Source organism: Triturus cristatus, chromosome 8, assembly GCF_964204655.1.
Source record: "Triturus cristatus chromosome 8, aTriCri1.1, whole genome shotgun sequence".
In the NCBI taxonomy this organism is placed as follows: Eukaryota; Metazoa; Chordata; class Amphibia; order Caudata; family Salamandridae; genus Triturus; species Triturus cristatus.
Window position 1 is genome coordinate 807,634,932 of NC_140591.1, and position 22,819 is coordinate 807,657,750.

The 22,819-nt window shown below is 44.0% G+C and overlaps 1 protein-coding gene across 2 annotated transcripts in view; it reads left to right on the plus strand.

Moving 5' to 3' along the window:
- Positions 1-17,172, plus strand: part of CLYBL (citramalyl-CoA lyase) — a 2,027,539-nt gene extending 2,010,367 nt beyond the window's left edge. For both annotated transcript variants that reach the window (XM_085622259.1, XM_085622260.1), the window contains one exon: positions 16,857-17,172. In XM_085622259.1, coding sequence (XP_085478385.1) covers positions 16,857-16,952 — 96 coding nt within the window. In that variant the 3' untranslated portion in view covers positions 16,953-17,172. The remainder of the gene's footprint in view (positions 1-16,856) is intronic.
- Positions 17,173-22,819: the final 5,647 nt, after the last annotated feature.

A 22,819-nucleotide genomic window follows, 5' to 3' on the forward strand; every position in this document is an offset into this window, starting at 1 on the left:
CTATGAATACACCACCATTGACAAGAATAGTTTTTTCAACAAGTTGACATAAAGCAACTGTAGTAATACGTTTGGGTGGTGTGGACGTGTACACATCCCCAAGGAGAAGGGGCTTGCCGGTATGCATGGTGGGGGCAACCACCTGGTAAATATTCCATATGTGTGAGCAGCAAATTCCTATTAAACACGCTTTGCGTGTATTGGTTTTAAAATCATGTACTGTGCTAACTTTGTGTTGCGTGTTGTCTGTGTCATATTACCCCAGGTATATTACTGAATTGATAGTGTGGCGAGGACTGACCCCTAGCTCTGAAGAAAGTGCCGGAAGTTTGAATGGCAATGAAACATGTTGGCCTTCCATAAAAACTCATGGTTTGCGACAGTATGTCTTGGTTTTTAAATTGAGCCGACGCACGGCAGTGATTAAAATTGATGGTTTTGCCAGTGGTCGTTTAGCTCGTTTTGAGCTTGGAGAAGCGAAAGTCAGTGGGAATTTTGCTTCTACAGAAGGGGGTCAGAATAGGGTTGCACGCGGATATTGTTCCAAGTCAGTGCTTTACCTTTTTCACACATTTAAATTATTTTTTCTCACATAATTTTTTTGTGGTTTTGGGACTTGCCAATGATGAGAACAGGAGCACTCTGGTGAGAACCTACCAGCAGCTCCCATGGTGGTGTTTCTGTGAGGCACTTCCAAACCTTTGCACATTTTCTCTTCTTTCGTGAATTGCACGCTATTGGTTTTATACTGGGGAATGACACTGAACAACTTTTAAATAAATGGACAGGAGCACCTAGGATTGGACAGCATTGTGGAAGCTATTGTTAAACATTACAGCCAAGATATGGCATGGGGTATGCTCACAAGGATTGTCCCATACTAGATCAGGTCCTTTTTTGATTGAATATTATAAGGGGAGGGCGACCTGATCTGTATCCCTCTGCAGCTCCTTTTTGTGTATGGTATGGCCTTATTTTGGCATCCCGAATCAAACTGTTCTAAAAGATGTTTGGATAAGGAGATTCACAGAAGAGCAACAGACTGGGGAAGTAGGGTGAAGGTCCATCCCAACTGACTTGGTTACTTTGGTTCAATGGCTTAATCATTATCTGTGTAAAACTGCAGCTCAGCACTTGTGTTTTGGTTTAAAAGATGATTTTCACATTCCCGCAATAGGCCTGGTAGGTGGCTGTTGGGACAGAAAAGTCCTCTGCATGGTTAAAGATGTGTACCCCTGCCCTGAGTGCTCAACCGCACTGTTGTCTGGATCCCTAATGCTGATGTTTGTCATAGGCAAACACAGATCATACGTGTGCGCCATGAAATAAGCCTGTCTCACGGATTGCAGTCTTGATCCCGTACGGACACCCCAAAACACTACCCTCATAGTGGTGAAAGGCTACCGCTTTCACCAAGAGTTAGACAGCACAAGTGCAGTGGTGGCAGCATACCGTGTAGTGATAAGTAGTAGTGAAGTGGTGCTCTTTACCCTGTGTCACTGGAGTGAGGCCTATAGGCTCACTCACCTTTTTAAAAGTTCTGCTGCTGTGTGTTTAATTCACCTTTGGCCTACATCAGATAGATGTGGAGTGCTGCACAGTGGAGGAGTACTGACTCTGCACTGGATGGATGTGTGCCTGAGAAGTGTAATGTGCAGGGATAGAGTAGTACTGTGCAGTTTATGTGTGGTTAGTGCATGTACTGAATGTATGTATGCCTGTGTGGAATACATTATGTGAGAGATGTAGTGCTGTGCATGCACAATGAAAGCATGTGCTGGGTGTATGTGTGCTTGTATGGAGTACAGTACATAAAAGGTGAGGTGTTATGCAGCGTACAAATGGTGAGTGAGTGTGGTGGTAGTGTCTCTGTTTGCAAATAGCACACCCTGGTACAATACAAAAAACTATTGTACTGAACAGTGCGCACAGACTTAATGTGTATGCTGAATGAATGCATGTCTGTAGTGGCACAGTGCATGGAGGTAGCAGCCCTGGAGAGTATGTGCCTGACTGGTGAAGACATGGCCCCCCCTCCAGAAAAATGTGTGTATTGCTGCATTCCTGTGAGTTGGGTGGGCACACACTGGAGGACAGGAGAAAAAGACTTCCTATTTACATTTCAAAATAATGCACTTTGATTCAGTGATAGATCACAAGAAAGGGGCCTTGATACGTCTCAGTAAGGAGATGGGGATGGTAAGAGAATGATAAAGAGTAGGTCTGTGAGTCCGGGATTAACCTTTTGATGCACATATCACTGTAGCTGACATCCAGGTGTGAATTCTGGTCACTCCCATGAACTGTGTTGTGCGTCAGTCAGCTTCAGAGTCTTTCCTGCTATGACGGACATCCTTTCAAAGGTAAAGAAGAAAAAGAGAAGTGGACACTTCTAAAGAAGCAGAACCACAACATAAAACTTAAACACTCAGTCCCTAAATCACATTTTGGTATTTGGAAATGGACTATAAGAAGGGGAGGTTAAGACCCAAACTTTGTCGTCCGCCAAGCAGCCAGATGGGCTGTGTGACAAGGAGAAGCTCTGCAAGACTTCTGCCTGTGACCAGGACTGTGGACAAAGGCCTGATAGTCTCCCTGCTGGGTGAGGGAGGGAACATCACCCAGGTAACCAAGACCACCCACCCTGGAGCCAGGATCACCAGGGCCTGCCTTCTTGCTAAAACCAGTGTGCCCTGTGAGGAAGAGGAGAGCGTTAGAGGGATCAAAATCCAGTGGAGAGCACTACCAAGAGGACTACCTAAGCAAGGTATCTGGAGAATGGCTGTGCACCAATCAGGTTGTTGCCCATCTGCATGAACGGTCCGGTGACCCTGTATGCAAAGAGAGGGCCACTGTGATCAGAGTCGACCAAGGAACACTGTGCTGGAAGCCCACAACCTCATTGCTGTGACCCCTGTATGCCGGAACAAACAATCGCTGGACTTATTGGGCCAATAGTGTTGAGACGTGTGTCTGTCTTTATCGGTGACCACGTACGCCAGGTGGGGCTGCCGTGGTGAGAGCAATTGCATCAGAAGAATCTGCGTTTAGACATAGAGCATCAGGCCAACCCCATATGCCAGGAGGTGATGTCAGTACAATTCTGGCCAAGAGTTCGGGTCGTTGTCCAGACTGAAAGATTGCAGCTGTGACCGGCAGGTCAAGCCCACCTACTGAGACCTGCCTTTGACTGATTCCAGGACCAGAAAGATGCTTCCAGAGAAGTCGCACCCTCGCTGGGTCCCAGTTGGGAGCCGGAGGATTGGTTTTGCCCCCTCCCCCGGTGAGGGAAAGAGTGCCTTACCTCATGTTTGCTGTGCAGGAGCAGCTCTGATCACTGGAACAAACTGGCAGCGCTGCTCAGGAGAGAGAGCCCGTGCTTGCTGTGTGCTGCCACGGGAACTGCAAACAGTCCAACTTTGCCAAACAATATCAGGACCTGGTAGCTCCCATGAAGAGGGCACTCGCACCACTGAACGCTTCCTTACTGCTGGAGCAGATAAGACTGGAACTGGGCATATGAGGCCCCGGGGAACTCACTGCTAATTGTGCTGCGGCACCATAGACACTTTTGACTAATTGCTAAGGAGTCAAAGGGGAACTCTTGAGAAAAGCCTACGTGTAAGCATTTCCTGGATACGGCCACCAGTGAATGAGGAATAACCCTGACCACATTATAAGAAACACAGTGGGACAGGGATTTGCCTGACAGATACTAGAGCCCTGAACTCAAGGGGATCATGTAATTGCTCTTGAATGTCGTTATTCAGTTAAATGTGTAGATTTAGAAATAAAATACTTCCTTTTCTTATTAAAGTAAGCATTGGACTGGACATTGATTTATTGTTTGCACTGCGTGCACTTTGAGTTATGAGTCATGTTCACTTACCTGTATCTACACAAACCCCACCTTTCCCAAGGGAGCCTTTGACTGCTCGTCCATATCTACCACTGAGAGTCAAGTGCAAATGGGGTACTTGGACCAGGTGCTCAGAATCCATAGTTGGCCAGGCCCTGGGACATCAGGAGTAAAAGGCCTCAACCACCACGGCTGGGTCGAGTATCCTGTATGTGCCCTGTTGTCATCTGAAAGGGGAGTTCTGACAGAGGTGTGCCCATGAGCCAAATACAAGGCGGTCGCATCCATGAAGAAGACTGAGAATGAGCCTTGAAGAAGGTGTCTTTTTCTGAGCTACCGTTGATTTTGTGTTCTCTCCTCTAGGGATTTTGCCCACAAAGGAGCCTGGGAAGTTCAGACGTATTCCTAATTTGTTCCCTCTCAAGGACAAATATGTAAATGATGTTAGTGATTATGTTATATTTTTAGTGCAGTGTGCTTCTCGTGATCAGCAGGTGAGTTGGTTGAGGGTGTTTGTTAAGGGCACTTGTAGGAAAGGCCAATATTAAATCTGCTTTTAGGCTTCAGCCTTTGCATCCAGATGCCTTTAGGCTTGTTGGTTTCTAATTTGTGGTTCCTATTCTTTGACTAATGTATGCCCATGGACCTTTTGGTGTCTTGTGTCAACTTTGAGGAATTCAGCACAGTTCTAAAATGGTTTTTACCAGGTGTCTCGGTCCAATGGAGTTACCCATTTTGCTCCTGGCCACCCTGGGTCGGCTGAGTGGGCTTCATCATTATCGACCTTTGTGGTATAATGATGTGGCTAGGTGTTTGGTTGGTGTTTGGTTGCCAGCAGAAAAACACATCTGGCCCAACTATACTGCTGACTTTTTTGGGGTATGAAACTGAACTCAGTTTTGGCACTTGCCCCTTTGAAACTAAAAACCTTTTGCTCCTCCATTGAGGCCTGACTTTATACTAAGAATGTGCCATTGCACCACTTACAGGTTTTGCTGGCCCGGCTAAATTTTGGATAGAGTATTAGTCCCATGAGTCAGTTGTTTAGTCTCTGTCGGGGCTTGTGGCTAAACAGAATTGCACTAGGCTTACAGCTGTTGTTATGGAGAATTTTGAGCATTTTGGGCAGTTGTATGAGCAATTTCAATGGTTCTGTGACCTGGCTTCCACCTGAATTAGCCAGTTCTGAATTAGGACTTTTTGTAGATGCACCAGGAAGTATTTGTTTTGGTGCTATCCTTAGTATGAATTGATAGTTTTGGCCACATGAGTGGTTTCTTTCACGCATGATTCGGAATGTTACCTTTTTGGAGCACTTCTCAATTTTAATGGCATTGGGAATCTTGGCATAGCAGGTAGTATAGTAAAGATTTGTGGTCTTTTTTCAATTCTCTGTAACGGGAACAGATTATTGGCGACCCTGATGGTCTTCGACAGGGAGCTTCTTTTGGGGGAGGATGAAGGACCAGTAGGCCATGATCACCTACGAGACGGGGTAAAAATTAGTGTTTGTTAAAGAAATTCAGACATATTTGCAACCATATTGGAAAATTATGGTTCTATTCACTAAGCTCAGTATTGATCCAATGGCTGCATTCTGCAGTCTATGGGTAAACGCTTTGGAATACAGCAGAATTTGCAGCAATCTAGGTTGGAAATCAATAATCACCCCTGCCACTAAAGCCCAATGTTTTCCATAATGAAGAGGAAGACGGGATTTCAGTTTATTGATAGAAACAACTACTAACCTCTGAAATTACCTAGAGCAAAAGGGTGGCTTTGGAGTAAAACTCCACTCCCAAATTGTTGTCCTGATCTACTATATGCAGATTTTAGCTTAGAATTTGAGAGGATTAATGGCTGCTAATGAATGCCTCTACTTAGTACTAAAAATGATGACCACCAATTCAAGGCTGTTCGGTTGAAAGTGGTTTGTGCCTATCCAGGCTTGGATGTAAGTCAGGACTTGCTCTGAGCAATATGCTCTATAGAACTATCAAACTTTGTCTAGTACGTTCTGTAGGCGATTTGCTGGCTTTAAGACCAGTACTGCATTGTCAGCAAATACAAGAGTTGCGGTCTTGGCACCTTCTAGCACTTGGTCAGCGATGGTAATGCTCTCAGGAGCCAAGGAACTGCATTGACAGATTCCTTTGTTTACAGCGATAGGTTTTGTCGTTTTACCAACTGGGCCCCAACCACCTGTAGCAGTTTCCTTTGTGTAATCTTACCAGAATGTTCAGAAGGCCAGGTGTCTGATGGTATTTTCAATGGCAGACCAAGTACTTATATTCAAGTCTACAAACACCACATACCGTAGGCTTTTTCTGAGTAAAACATATTTTTCCAGAAGTAAAATGGAATCTGAACACCCGGTCCGTGGTGCTAATTTTCTTGTTAAATCCCACCTGACAATGTGGTAAAAATTTGTTATTTGCAGACCAGTTTTCCAGTCTAGCTTATAATACACCTGGAAATTGTTTTTTGCTGTAATCAAGCAGACTTATCAGACTGTAGTTAGTTGGATCATGAATGCAGCCCTTTCTGTGCAAAGGCACTGTTCTGCTCCACATCAGGATGCAGGTAAAGAGCCTTTCTTTAATATGGCATTGCTTGAGATCAGCATTATTTGCCATGCAGGACCAGCTCTGATTTTTTACAAATCTTCGGGGATTCTGTCAGAATTTGGTACCTCCCTCTTTTTAGGTCTAGTCTATTAGACAGCATGAGTGCTGTCTGTTGCAAGACATATTGTTAGCTTACAGTGGGCTTACAGCCTGCCCATTGCTTACCATCGGTTGTCTTCATTGTCACTCTCCTTTGCATGCTTCTCATTCATCAGCTCTGTGAGTGTTCCTTCCTCTTCGTGTGTTACTCCCGCCCCATGGAGCACGGGCGCATTACTCTGTACTTCCACTGCTCGTTTATCAGCTCTGTGAGTGTTGCTTCCTCTTCGTGTGTTTATCCCGCCCCATGGAGCATGGGTGCATTACTGTGTACTTCCACTGCTTGCATTTTATAGGTGTTACTTTTTTTGTTTTAGTACTTCACAAGCGTGTATGTGTTTTCCCGCTGTTTCCATCGTGTGCTACTCTCCCCGATCTGCCCACTTAGTGTTCTCTCTAGTTCATGTGATTCTCCCTCACCCCCTGCATTGTCTTCTCACCCGTGTCCTTTCTCTCCGCCAGTTCCACGTTGCTGTAGTTTGCCCATTTGTTCCCCCATCTGCGCACCCCATGTTGCTTCTGTCCTGACAATACACCTACTGTTGTTTCCCCCATACTCACTTCAAAAACAAAAAAGAATGTTTTTGTGTTTTGTTTCTTTTCAGTTACCAATTCAACTCAGATCCATACCTAAAAAAAAGAATAGGCGCATCATTTTGTCGGCCTGCAAACGTGTGGTACACATTCCTACAATATGATGCAGCTTGCTGCGTCAAATACTTTATTTTTTATTCTTTAGCCATGTGGCACAGCATCAGGTACACTGTGCTGCTTGGTTAAAACCATTGGCAAAGCCAGTAGGTCCAAAGGTAAGTCTTATTGGATTTGCCAATGCTTGTTTGGTGACTGCCAGCAATACCTAATTTAAGGTAATTCACTTTATATGAGGTATACACCAAATGACAGCTTACCATAAGGACCTTCTCCTGCCTAATCTCCCTCAGCATAGTATAGGGATGAATCATGCCCAACCCAGCAATCTTCAGTTATGTGCGTGTCTGGTTTTGCGATTTGGTAGTTACTAGTATTTGTTTCAGTGTCAGTATCACTTCTACTGAATTCGGGTTAAATAATAATAGCTGAAAAGCACATAGCAAGGGCAGTCATACAAAGGTAGGTATATTTAAAAGGCAAGCCAAAAAGTTAAAAATACATACAATAAATGATTTAAAACACTTACACTGAACAATGTTACTCTGATTTGAATAAATAGCAATATGGACCTCATTGCAAAAAAACAGTAAAAGGGATAGGCCAAGTAACAAAAATGCATTGCACCAGTCACCAATGTGTTCTGCAGTTACACAAGGAAGTATGTATGCACGGACAGGTATGCAGATATATCCTGGAAAAAATGTGATTCTAAAAAGTCAAAAACCTACTAACGCCAAATGGTTCATCAGACCGCCAAGAGAACCACTTTTCTATCTCCAAAATTCCTAACCTTCGTAAGCTTAAGAAAGCAATAAATAAAACATGCTCAGACTTCGGCGTACAGCACAGGATCCTATTACTCAAAAAGAGCTAACGCAATTAAAAGCAAAAAAGAAACTAGAAATCTGGCAGGGAAAAAGGGAATCAGATGAAAATCTGTGGGCTAGACTATTGTACGATTATAAGTCAAACAACAGCGCAAGATTGTGGCGCACAGTAAACAGCCTAGTCTACCCGAACGTACAAACAATTAACTCACACCTGACAGAGGAAGCTTGATCCTCACACCTGCTGCTTCATTTTAATTCACTACAGAAGCAGAGCTCCCGCTATATCTCTGAGCAACTCCTTCCGATCTAATTGTCCCAGTAGTAAACGATCATCTTTCATTTACAACTCATCAGATTAAGAACAGGATAGCTAAAGGCAAGCTGGAGGGCGCACCAGGCCCCAACGGGATTCTACAATGCTATTCAAAAAAGATCCCGAATACTGGGCTTCCGCATTACTACCCCTGTTTGTACATATCTCAGGAGGAGACAACATCCCTGACTCCTGGAGGGGGTCAAATATATCCCCAATATACAAGAAAGGGGACAAGAACTTAGAAAATAGCTACAGGCTTGTAGCTTTAATTGATATGGAGGCCAAATACTATGCTGGCCTCCTTCTGGATGGCCTTACTGCCTGGGTAAACAAAAAAATCAATTATCCCCATCAATCAAACGGGCTTTTGCAAGGGCTTGGGAACAACGAATATACTTGCCCTGTCCCTACTAGCAGATGACGCCAAATTAGCAGAATACCCTCTCTTTCTGTGTTTTATCGACTACTCATCAGCTTTCAATAAAATTGACAGGAAGAAACTTTGGCTCAAATTTGAGGAAAAGAAAATATCACCTGCTCTTTTAAACCAGTTAATACTTCTCCACACTAATACGTGGATCCAAGTTAAGCTAAGAGATGGAAATTTCCTGTCCAGAAAAATTCCAACAACCATGGAGCTTAAACAGGGGTGTGTGCTGGCCCCGATGCTCTTCAACTTGTATATGTCTGACCTATTGACAGAATTGGACATTTGTAATTCACGTGCATCAAAGATGGGAGGGCTCCTACTCTCCAACCTGTGGACGCAGACGACCTTGTGCTGATTAGCCGAACCCCCATCACTCTACAACACTTACTAGACACAACCAGTAGATACTCAGCAACCAATGGTCTAACCATCAACTATGGGAAAACTAAGGTAATGCAATTACATCCAAAAATGACAACCTCTTGTTACCGTTGGCATTTGGCTGACAACAATAGAAGTAGTTGAAGAATATAAGTACTTGGGAGTGATAAGAGACAACAAAGGCACATTTAATTCACAAAAAGAAGCCATCAATAGAAGAGTAAACTCAATTGCAGTTGCTTTAAAATCCATTAAACACAAAACTGCAGACCCAAGCCTCATCCCACTGCTACAAGTCTGGCAAGCAGCAAAGCTCATTCCAGCTATTACCTATGGGAGCAAGTGCCTGAGGGGAAGAGGCGCAGCTATTTTAGACAGAACTGTCTCAAGAGCGGCTAGGATGATATTCAATCTACCCAAATATGTCTTGCCAGCCCAAATAAGGCTACAATTCAGCCTGCAGAACCAAGAAATCTCACCGGAAAGGAGCTTATGTCAAGTGCTGGCACAGGATCAAAAAGGCCGAAGTAGGAACATTGAACTCTCATCTATGGAATGAAATACACTTAAAGAAAGAATGCGCAGCTATGAGCTACTTGACAGCATCAATCGACCGTCTGGGCCTTGAGGATCTTAGATTTCTTTACAAATGATAACGCTTACGGGAACCAATAACTCCATAGGCTATGCTAGAACACATATGGAAGTGGCAATGCGGTTTCTGGTATCAAAAAAGATTTTTTACTTACATTTACACGTATTGTGTATCTGCAGAGAACTACAAGTTGAATGGTGACAGCTACTAAAGCCCATCTTTTTATTCAAAGGGGATAAGAACCTGCAGACAAGCAGTGAAGGCATACCTCGGAGGTGGAGACGTTCAGTTACTGTGTCGCTTTGTACGGGTTTGGAAGCGGCAGGGAAAAAAGCTCTGGCGCCAAGTGACCGGCAATCTTTATTACTGCAACCAATAGACTCTTATAGGGTCACTTTTCAGTGAATATCATATATTCAGGTCAACCCCCACTCAAAAGATATATGCTAGAGCACAACACTCAACAGTAATACACCATTGCTGCTGTTTTTAAACCGACCGATCATTGCAAAGTGGTCCTCTTATAGAGACCCAATTATTGACTTTTTAACTATTAAGTTTCCTTGATACCTATCCCTTTCTCAATTCTTTTTTAGGCACCTTAAGTGACAGTATCAGTAAATCTCTTGGAAAGTCGTTTGTATAAAGAATGGTCAAAAGACTTCGCCAATTCACGATATCTCATAATAATTACTGATCACTGCTCCAACTATTTTAACACAATGAATGAATGAATGTTTTATGATTTTTTTTCACACATTTTTTACCAGGATTTGCAAGCAGGTATTATATTACATATCAATTTTTTATCATGTTTATACGTCAGGTAATTGTTACAGTACAGTAGCATAATCAGCTAGTAATCAGTTGCTAAAATATACATGTTCTAACAGACAATGACAACTCGTGTACTTACAAACGATCTTCTGTCCAATCAATTGTCAACATTATATTTTTAAAGAAACTTTTGGTCCCACCCTTCTAACTCCCTCCCACATTAGTCCCCTCCACAAAACAATTCCCTTAACTTGGCTGCTATGAACTAATCCATCCTGTTCTACAATGTTTCCAGCTGGGGCAAGAGTCCCTACAAAAAAAAGTGGGAGGAGAAAGAAAAGAGGGGAAGGGGAATAGGCACACAGATGCGCTCCGTAGTATAGTTAGGAATCTAGCACTTCATGTAGAATCATGTGGTGTATCCAAACAATTGTCGACCTCCCCATACATCTCAGATCTGAACTGTTCTATCAGATGAGCCCAGTCCAAGGAGATCGTCTTTCTCCTCAATCCTCTGTATTCCTCACGCTGTAGTGCCTCCCTTTCAACTGTAGCCCATTTAAGTACCTCCTTGTTCCATCTACCCGTGCATGGAGCCCTCGGGATTTCCAGCATTGTGTGATTTGTCTCTTAGCAAGCATCAGGGCCAGTCCTGCGAAACGGTGCAGCAGAGTAGCCTTCTCTGGAAGAGGGAAGAGGCCCAAAAAACAGGCCTCTGTGGTGTCCTAAGGGGAACATTCAGTAAGCTGGGTGAGACCCTGAATAACCTTGGACCAAAACACCCTCAAGGAGGGGCAAGCCCATAACATGTTAATGAAGTCAGCATCCGGACGAGAACATCACAGACAGTCGAAGGAATTGGTAGGGTATATTCTCTGTATTGCCAATGGCGTGAAGTAGGCCCTGTGTAATATCCACAGCTGTACTGTTTTTAGTCGGAAATTACAGGAGACCCGCTTGGGATGTTCTAGTATCTGAGCCCACTCTCTGTCGTTCAGTTCCCTATCTAATGCCGCGTCCCACTTTTGACGAAGCGCCAGTGGGAGGGTGCCCAGATGCTCTCTTAATCCACGGTATAACCACCTGACTAAGTGGCTCCCGTGACCCATGATGTGGATGGTCCACAGTAATTGAAAAGTAGGAGGGTTCTCTCTGGTCCACCAACCAATACTTTGGAATAAACTGTATAACAGCCGCATGTGTCAGAAATAAGGTGTCAGGGACTGCGTTAGTACGTACAAACTCGGCATGAGGCATCAGATTACCGTCCAAAAATAAATCCCCCACCGTCTCTGTACCTGATGGTATGAATTCTGGCAGTTGACAATACTCCGCGCCTGGTGGACAGGCCCCAGAGAGGAATATTTGGGGCATAAGGAGTAGGTATTTTAGCATTTTTTAACGCCTGTTTCTAATAATGCAAGGCAATATGTAGGAGAAAAGGTGGATCTCTCACCTTAGCAGCTCCAGGGAATAGCAATGTCTGTAGTGTTTCCAACTGCAGGCGCTCAGGAGAATAACCTATTTCAAATAGGTTGAGGGAGTTAATAGTCTTAGTCACATTACCATCTATGGTGTCAGCGCTGTTTCTGTAAATGTATATTCCAAGGATGAATGTTTTATGATATGCTCGTTCGATTTTTTTAATCACAAATTTTGCTGCTACGTCTTTTTATGTGGAAATTGTAAAGGTTTTTATTAACCAAACAATAAATTATTAATTACTTACTTACTACTCCTGCACGGTAAATTTGAGACTTTGTGATTAAGACAAATAGTTTATCTATGATCCTTGTGCAGTGTATTTGAAGTCCCGCCAACTTTGTAGATGTTTGCATATTTCTAAAGTTGGCTTCAGTCAATCAATTGCCACTTTTTCAAACAATGAAGATGGGACTGGTTTTAGTTTCCTCCAATTTTTCCCAAAAAACGTTAGAGTGGGCTTACATCGTAGTTATGCCAAATATGGTGCATATTGTCTAGGGTATGGCAAAGTAATGGGCATCATAAATTGGAAATTCCAAGCTCTCTAATACATTTCAGATAACATGAACACAAAAGATGAGAGAGGCATTGCTATAAAGGCAAACATTCATAGGGTTTAAATCCCACAGCGGAAAGATGACTGCGATGACAGAAATAGTAATTCTTTCACATTGGTGGTGTTGTAGATTCTTTTATTCAATATTTAAAACACGGCAGCCAACGTCGTTTCACCCAAGCGGGCTTCTTCAGGGCAAAATAAGTGGTCCACACAGTCCAGAAAAGAGGGGGGGGGGGGATTCCAACAGGTATTAGCCCAACTCAGTCCGCACTTTCTTAAATAATTATTTCGGATGCGGAGCCTGAGAAATATTCGATCTATGAAGATCAGTATTAGCTGTCCCCTTCAAGGACCAGGGTGTATGGAGTGTAGCGCGCTCAGTCGCAAGCCTATTCAGGCCGCCATCATGGAAAGTCCTGTCACGTCGAGTCCTGTCACTCGAAACACTCAACGTGACAGGACTTAAATATTGAATAAAAGAATCTACAACACCACCAATGTGAAAGAATTACTATTTCTGTCATCGCAGTCATCTTTCCGCTGTGGGATTTAAACCCTATGAATGTTTGCCTTTATAGCAATGCCTCTTTCATCTTTTGTGTTCATGCGCTGCATTTGAAACCATTTTGGGTGGCTGGTTTCGGGAGGTGGGCATTGATTATTAGCAAACTATACGCAATATTTTCAAATTCATTGTGTTTTACCTAGAAACAAACACTGGTAGTTGATGCAGCAAGACATACCCTGCCACCGTGCCTGTGTGTAGTATTTCAGATGACATCTTCAGTACATGTGGCTCTGTTCCTTACTCCTCTGTGTGGAGTTGCATCGCCACCACTGATATTCTATATTTCAATACACATTACATACCCGTACACCAGTCACATTTATTCAGGAGTGAACTATTCTAGTATACCAGTACATCAGTCATATTTCTTCAGGAGTGAGCTACTCTAATATACCAGTACACCAGTCATTTCTTCAGAAGTGAACTACTCTAGTATACCAGTCACATTTCTTCAGGAGTGAACTACTCTAGTATACCAGTACATCAGTCACATTTCTTCAGGAGTGAACTACTCTAGTATACCAGTACACCGGTCACACTTCTTCAGGAGTGAACTACTCTAGTACACCAGTACACCAGCCACATTTATTCAGGAGTGAACTACTCTAGTTGATCGATCTTACACTTAGCCCGGCCTTGATAATCCTCCATGCCAACAAGACCCATACCACTATGCTGTGCATTGTCCCCTTCAGGAGAGCAAAAAAACAAAAGGGTAAGTGAAGAGGTTCTGCTCGTAGGTGCAGTGGAGGTGGATACGTCCTCTTCAAGTCAATAAGTACTAAACATAGAGATCCACCCTCAGATAGTTCTAGAGTCGTGTCTTCCCTTACTGTGTTTCCTACAGTGGTAGGAAAAACACAGTTTTGTTAAAATACCCCTCACACACCAAAAGGGCCCTTGGTGTCATGCTTCATCAAAGGGGTCTTCCCGCCCCGCTACGGAACAGGGCGTGCTGTGACCTACGACTACGCGGGAGCACTATTTATGAAAAGACAAAACTATGTGTCATGTAGGAGCGTGAGTGGAGTGAATGAGAGAGCGAATTAAAAAATACCTGGCTCTTTGGATTAAAAAAACATTAATATTCCTTTGAGCTGGTATTATTAAAAGTGGGGAAATAAGGTTGAACTATTCCAGGGAGCTGGGGGATGGCTTGATGCAGTAAGGCAGTGTCCTGGTAGTGTGTGTGACTACCGACACCCTTCCCATCCGTTTAAAAAGCTCATGGGGCATTGTTACCCTAGGGAACAAATCAAAAAGTAGTATACCAATTTAGGTATTGTATACTGTGCATTACTATTTAGCATGCTCATCACGTAGTAATTACTACATATACATACACTACTTTTCATACACCTTATAGACATCGCTCCTTAATATATGGTAAGTGTAGAAGGGATCATCTTGGTCCTGAAGAAGCAGCCAGGGGAGGGCTTTGAAACATGTAGACAGACATAGGAGGGACAGCTCATTACAGGCAATATACCTCCCACCTTATTTCCCCACTTTTAATAATACCAGCTCAAAGGAATATTAAAGTTTTTTAGTTCAAAGAGCCAGGTATTTTTTAATTCACTCTCTCATTCACTCCTGACCCTTCCACTCATGCTCCTAGATGACACATAGTTTGTCTTTTCATAAATAGTGCTCCCACGTAGTCGTAGCACGCCCTGTCCCGTAGCGTGGCGGGAAGACCCTATGATGAAGCATGACACCAAGGGCCCTTTTGGTGTGTGAGGGGGATTTTAACAAAACTGTGTGTTTTACCCACCACTGTAGGAAACAGACTTAGTCAGGGAAGACGGGACTCTAGAACTATCTGAGGGTGGATCTCTATGTTTAGTACCCCTTCAGGAGGGGCCAGGTGACCTTATTGTTCGCTGAAACTTGCACGTCTTGCACTTTAACTTTAGTATATATAGGCTGAGGGTTATTTTGCTTCTGTAGGTTCTTTTTAGCACTTTCACTGAGCATTTGTCTAAGCTTTCCAGTCATCTCCTGTGACTTCTATTATGAATAGGGTTTTTCTACTATATTGTTAATCATGTGCCAGTGTGCATTTCATCCTGCTATTGGTATCCTTTATAAACTGTATGATACATGATCTCCGGCTGCTGCTATTATGACTGGAGCCTTTTTGCTGCTACTTTTTTTTATATATATATATATATATATATTATTAATCATGCGGTTGTGCATACTTTTTACTTGCAATGGTGTCTTTTGTAACCTGCATGATTCTGTATTTTTTTTTTTTATTCCGGGTGCTCTTTCTATTGTGAATGTTTGGCATGATTTTAATTAATCGTGCAAATCGAAATAAACGTATCCATGCTATCAAGAACAAGGTGACAATATTCCGACTAAAACAAATGTCCCACCAACTTAAAGCTGTGTATTAACGATGAGCCCAACTTCCAACCACTTGATTACTTTATGATTACGAAAAAGGTATCTGACTTTACATATCCTAATTTAAGGAGTAATTGTGGCTAACACCGGCTCTTAAGAACGTGTTGTGCCTAATGAAAACACATTACGGGGTCTGTTTCGTGAAGGGAACATTGAATCGGCCGGCCAAAAAAATATAAGCTTCATGCTTTCTGAGCCGCAGATGTCTAGCGGTATCTGCCCAGCACTACACCAAATGCAGATAGGACTATTTTCGTATGGACCATCTAGCTATTAAATTGGGTAATAGAAAAAGGTGTAATACACAGCTTAGAAATAACAGGTGCGGAGGGGATATTTACATTGTTTTGAACTGTAAGCGCAAAACTATGGCAAGTGTATAAAGACTTAAGAGATGTCAACGGGCTATATAGTAAATATATCATTCGAACAGAACGCTCCAACACCCATTTCCACGTCTCCGCACTACGTGAAATATTCATGTGTCCTCGTTACTTAACTGACCTTTTTCAGCGCGTGGCTTATTGAGGGGGTCCTTTCTGGTTCGTAGGACAGTTATGAAGTCAATAAGTGTCCACAGATTTTGGTTGTGTGTAAAGGCGCTACAGAACTTATGTGTACTTCGGAGACTTTTTCGCTCGCTGCCAGGCGTATTTTCTTCGTTCTTGCAGTCACGCACATAAATGCAAAAACCTGCTTTTCAGAACTGTGTCAACGATTTCAAAGGTTGATTACATGCACGATGGTTGAGAAATGACGGGAAAGTGCCTTGGTGGGTATACGGCATGGCGCTTTAGTCCCATCCTGTTTTCCAAATAAACGTGGAAGACGCTCGCTTGTCTCGTGCCAAGTTTTGGACAGTCATTGAGTTCACCTTTCTTGGGTGTGTTCTCCAAAATGTAGCAAAATGTGCCACGGCAAACTAGACACCTCTGTGGGTATTACATACATGCTTTAACGGGGTTGAGGTTCCCATACCCATATTCATAATGTGAATTACTGCATACGGGAAACGTGAGAATAAGTGGTTGGGTTGTGTCTCTGAGACCTTTTTGTGTGCAGTTAAAGCCATATGATGATTTAAATATCATTCGAGAACGTACTTGGACTGTAAGTAAGGGCAGAACGTCAACGAAAAAACATATTGGGTGGTTGTGCCAGCTCAGTGAGCCGTTTCTTTGCCGCAGGCACAGCGATCAGCTCTTTTCTAGTGACTTCTCTCACAAACTTCGCTACTCTGTTGTCTCTTTTCTCTCTGCAGGGCGCCTTCACGTTCAGGGGGAGTATGGTCGACCTGCCGTTGCTGAAACAAGCCCAGAACTTGGTCACGCTTGCCACAGCCATCAAGACGAAATGACCTGCTAAACGGAGCTCTGCGGGAGGGGCCGCTGGACACAACATCTTCCTGTAAAAAAGACGAAAACTGCATTTATCTCCACCTGTGTAACAGCGTTCCTAATAACAAACATAGTTATAAAATCCATTCTGATGTAAGCTGTGAGATTTAAGTCTGTGAAGATCATGAGATGTGAATATCCCATGCCTACTATGCAAATAAAATTAACTGCCGCGTGAAACAGCCTCCGTCCTGACTTCTCTCCGGCTCTCGTGCCCTTTTCATTGGAGTGGGCTGCCGAGGCCACTTCCGCCTTTAAATACGCACTCTAGGGTTTCGGAGAGGAGCCGTGGGACCATAAACTTCTCAGGAGCGAAGCTCGGAGGAGAGGTCGGGAGCCCGCACAGTGCGGGAAGAGCCACCCCCGCCGGCAGGATTTGCATGACACTGGGGCTCCTGCACAGGTCACCCCGTGCGCCTTGCGGTTAACGGGCTTAGCAAAGCTGTTTGGGCGAGGTTAACCCAGCTCGTCGTGAAGGGTAAACAAACATACCAAGCTACCATTGTGCGCCTTTCAGCGCGCGCCACTCTCGCGAGGGCCGACGGGGGCCTTTGACGCGGCGCGGCGCAAGGAGCAGCCTGTGCAGCGCCCGAGAGGGCTCCGGTTGGACACCAGCGGCCGGGAACTTTTTGTTCCTGTCCCGCTCACTAAATCACCGCGGTCTTTGTGCGCGCGTTCCAGGAAATGAAAGGCAAGGGGGCATTTTACACCGCGGCCCCAACCTTTTCATGACCTGCACTAACCGGCCTACCCACAGCACTTAGGCGGGCACTGCGGGGAAGGCTGTTCTGTTTATTTAAAAGTGTAAATACGAAACAGCGGTTTATGGAGGGCTTGCCTCGCTTTATTTTTTCAAGGTGTGTCCAATGCCTCATCTCTGGCTCCACAAAACACGTCGTGTCTTTTTATTAAGGCATTTCAGGATAGCCCTTGACATGTCGTCAACGAACGAGACCATAGGTATCTGTTTCTCCGACTTTTTGAAGGTAAGACAAGACACAAGTAACTGGGCGATTTGATTTCACTACCATCTCCATCCCCAAATACTTGTAGGCAGCCACACTTATCATAACAGATTAGAAATGGTGGGTTTTTAAATAGGGTTGACAACTGGCCATTTTTTAACTGGCCTGTGTCTTTAAAGGCCAGTAAAAATATTGCGAAAAGTAGCGAAAGACGATATTTTTTCCCTTTGGAAACATACACCTCAAAGAGGAAACCCGTGAAGAAATCACCCAAAAAGTATTTGTGATCTGTCTTAATCATTTCTAAACGATTATTAGAGCAAGTACACATATATTTGCAATGCTACAAAAGATTAGTGAATATTGTATATAGTTTCTATTGGCCCTTCCAGCGTACAAACGTAAACGAACTGGCAGTATTTTTCTCACAAAAAAGTGGCAGCTCGTTGCTTCATAGGGAAGACCTGGGATACTGTGTGTAATTGGGATTGGTGAGATTTAGGCAGCTAATTGGCTGGCTTTTTCGCATACATAGAATACCCCAGGTCATGAACATGGTGTGTTGTCGCCCCCGAGCTCAGTGATCGACGTTTTAGTGCCCAGGAAAATGAAAGATCGGGTTAGCCCTGTTGAGAGTCGAGCAGGTGCCCTGCAGGTACACTGCAGGTACACACACACACACACATCTCCGAAGCAGGCGCAGTAGCCCTCTGAACTTTCTCCCCCGTTTCTGATCTCATGGCTACGCTTATCTGCTTTCGTGTTTGCAGGTTAATGCGGGAGGTGGGGGGTTGTTATCTCATATAATTATTGGGGAGGCCATGTTGGCAGAAACTTTTAATCTCAGCCTACCAATAAAAGTAAAGTGCGGAGCAGTGCAAGGCATTTTGGCCGGGTGAAAGCTTCACTTTGACAGTTATAACTGCGGAGAGTTTTTATGTTCACCGTAGAGCCATGAAATCGTTGCAAGGCGAACGTGCGCTATGCAGACGCAGTGTTTCAGAACTTAAGTCCAAAAAACCCCAAAACAGTTCTTCAAGTGTATGATTCAGGTTGTGAAAGACTTCCATAGATTTTGTTTAACATATAACTTCCTGGGATTCCCTTTAGACGTCTGACCGGACCTCCGAGCTGTTACCTCTGTCCAGATTGGGTGGTTATAATGTATTGCTGGACAGTCTTTTTTCCATCGGAATTCAAAAACGTAAATCCGAAGGATTCGAGTGACATTTCAGTTAAGTATTGACTTGCATGTTTGGCAGCCAATTTCTCCATAAATAGCTGTCCTGTGAGGATTTAGACTTCCAAAAAGATGGAATGACATCCATAATTATAAGCATCGAATATTTATGACTTTCTTTCCATAAATGTTAAATTGCGGTATGATGCTGAGGCTGGGAAGTTTTAACTGAACTGTCCAGTATCTTCCACTGTCTAGGGTCAGTTTAATGGCTGAGCTCGAGGTCGGGGACGCACGCCTTCTTAGTCCATGCTGAAATCACCCCGCTGCCCACAGACAAGTGTCTCCAGGCACATTTCTTCAAGAGATCCGTTTTGGCGGGAAACATCCTGCTTTTGTAGGTGTGAGTAATCAAAAGCATTAAGGGCGGAGTGTTCTGGTCTCAGCAGCATCCGCTGTGAAAAGCGTTAATAGCTCTATAGAGGGAAGCACTGCTTGATGAGTAGCAGTTGCATTTTCATGGCTGCTGCATACTATCTCACCAACCTCCCACCATGACAAATCGATGTTGTTTACTCATGAAAGAGCATTTAGGGCTCTTAGATGATCGTGGTTCAACTTTGTGGATGGAAAACATTTCTACAGCACACGCTCCATTGTGTTTGTTGGCGCTATGTGGCATAGGTGTATGACAGACTTTTGGCAGCTACACCTGCCATATACCAACACAAGTATCTAGTTTCCCTTGTGGCATAATTTATGTTTGTAAACCAGTTTCCTTGCATTCGTAGAAATCCTTTATGGTTATAAAAAAGCTTGAGCTCTTATCCCAATCTATTCAACAGCTAAACTGAGAGAAATTATGCCGATGTCTCTCTTTCTATATACAAGTTACATGGATAATCCTTCTTATTGAATGTTTGCTAGGGGTTTCGAAGCTAATATTTCACAACAAAGACGTCTGCAAATTATCTCTAATAGTTTGCAGTGCGTAATTTATTTGCAGGATATTTAGCTTCTTAAACAGATGGAAAAAGTTAAATACATTATTTCGTCTTTCTTTCAGTGCGTGTAAAATAAGCACCAATTTCACAATGACAGTGCTGCTCCCAGACCATTAATCCCCACACCTGTCAGCTCACCGGTACAGGCCTATCCGCGATGCAAGCATCAACCAGAGAACACCCCCAGTGTGTGAAAATAAACATTGCAAATGCAGGATCCTGTGGCAAAAGTAACCCTTTCCAACATTGCACTTTATTTTCTTTATTTATATATGTCTTGTTAAACCTTCTACAAAATGTAAGCACTTTTTAGCATTCACATTTTTTTTTATTTTTTTTTTTTTTTTTTTTTTGAAACCGTTTATTGCAGTTTGCAAAAGTTACAGGTATGGGCCTACAACCACACGGCCGGCCGCTAGAGCATCAAAAGCATATTGCGTACATTCAGTAAAAGTCTCTCAGCGGTGCACAGTAGGAAAACAGGGGTAATCAATGGTGCAGGCCACACGGCTCCATGCCCACAGTACGGTTCCATTTTCTTAAAACAAAACAACACCAAAAAACCGCACCCGCAAGGCAATCCGCAATCCAAAATGACGACACGTGCTCCATAAGTGGGGGATCAAAACCAGCAGCAAAAACTCTGAAGAGGGGAATGGGAATAGATCAGGGACTGGGGGACCGCGTGCCCGCGGCCGAGGGAGGAGGGCCGTCTAGCATTCACATTTTTAATGCCCTTACAATCTGATTTATAATATACACGTTTGCATCAAACACACTCTAAATATTAGTGCATTGTGTGGAACAAAAATACGAATTTTTAAAAACTATTTACAGACATATCTGCAGTCTCAAGCGAAACATTCATACTAAATGGAGGTCCCTCAACTGCTTTAAATCTTTCCAAAAAGTTCTCAAATATATGAATAAAACGCGTAAAATAAAAATACATAACGAGTAATGTGCGTGATAGTACTTTACTGCCATCACTGGGTTCGGGTGACGTTTAAGCCCATGGTCTTCCGCCCTGGTTTGTAAATGTCACCAAAACCCCTAAATGACAACATAGGTCCATATTACACATGTACTCCGTTACCTAGTCTCAAGATGTAAATAGAAACCGAAACCCCTAAATTCTTTGACCCTGCTTGAAAAAACACGCCTGCAGATGCCATGTGTTACACACTGTCCACGATGTCCCTGCGACACCTGGGGTATACAGAGTCCCATAAAAAGCGATGAGTTTGTGTTCCTCACTGTTTGATGCCTTCAACGTATTTGTTCTCGAGAAAAGCCTCCCCTCCTCCCCACACACCACCACCCCCTCAAGATCTCAGCCTGGCACCTGCCTTTCTAGGGTAGCCTTTCACACCCTGGTGGTGCCAAGGACTGGCATGCTTCAGAAGCCAGGTCAAAGACCCAGGTGGAAGCACGCCATTTTGCGCAGTGTCCCCAACTCCGGCAAGCAAAGGCGAGGCCCGTGCAAGCAGCTGGCGCGCTTCAAGGGGGGCCCTCACCTCACCACAGCCCGGTGGACAATCAAGAGCCTGTTTATGGGAGCAACTGCGCCCCTTCAACCCAAACACGTTCACGCCCAGCGGCCTAGCTCTCGCTACTGTAGCGGGTGCAGTGGCACCGGGTCCGGGGTTGTGAGGAACCCACTTCACCACACTTATGTATGCATGTCACTACCAAACCGAGTGACCCATTTGCCCGTGTTGCATTAAGGCCCAGGACACAATGGCCACGTCACTGTTCTCGCTCTTCTCCGTTTTTACTTTCACGGAAAACAATCTCTCAATCTAAGAATAACCAAACTGTAAACTGTTTTACATAATCTCCCTCTTGAAATTCCCGAATTAAGCTGAATGTGGCAAATAACCCGATAGAGCGCTATATGGAACAAGAGCTACTATTTCCCCATTTGATTGATTTCAGTTAGTCAGTTACTAAAGAATTCTAGGCCTAGTTGGTCTTTTGGGGTCGAACAGGTTGTGGACGCACCGCAGCAGCTGTCAGCGGCGAGCGTGTAACCCGCCGAGCCGTTCTCTATATATACACCTTGTTACAGTTCAGGGACTTGGAAAGGCGTCTTGACCCGAGGCTCGGATAAGTTGTTTCCGGCCGAACTCGTCCCCTTCATGAAATAATACTGGGGCCCGCATCTGCCCTGATGCCCAGCTACTTGCCACATTAAAGCGGGCCCCGCTTGGCGCCCAGGAAACAGCACTGGACTCTGCTGCGGTCACGGCCGGCTCGGCGCCAGGTCCTTGGTACCTGCTGGGAAGGCTCCTGGCACAGGAAGGGCTGTCATGGCCAGCTCATTCTCTGCATGACGTCAGCAAGGGTACGTCTGCGGGTGCGCGAACCCATAGATGGGGCATCTCTGTCAGCTGAGATGTAGGAGATCGATCAGATACCTATTAAATATTAGTGATAGACATATTGGCGGGAAAGGAAGGTATCTGGATCGATATACATAGATCGATATGTTGAGGTGCGTGGCTATTCTATCATTCGATAAGTACAAGGGCATATAATCATTCTTTTCATACCATTTTTGTTTACCTTTCTAACCGCTGTGAAACCAGGTCTTTCTGTTTACAAATTAAGGAGTATTCGAGTGAATGACCCTGGGATGATGAAAGGCTGAGCGGGCCACGTCAGGTTTGGAAGCG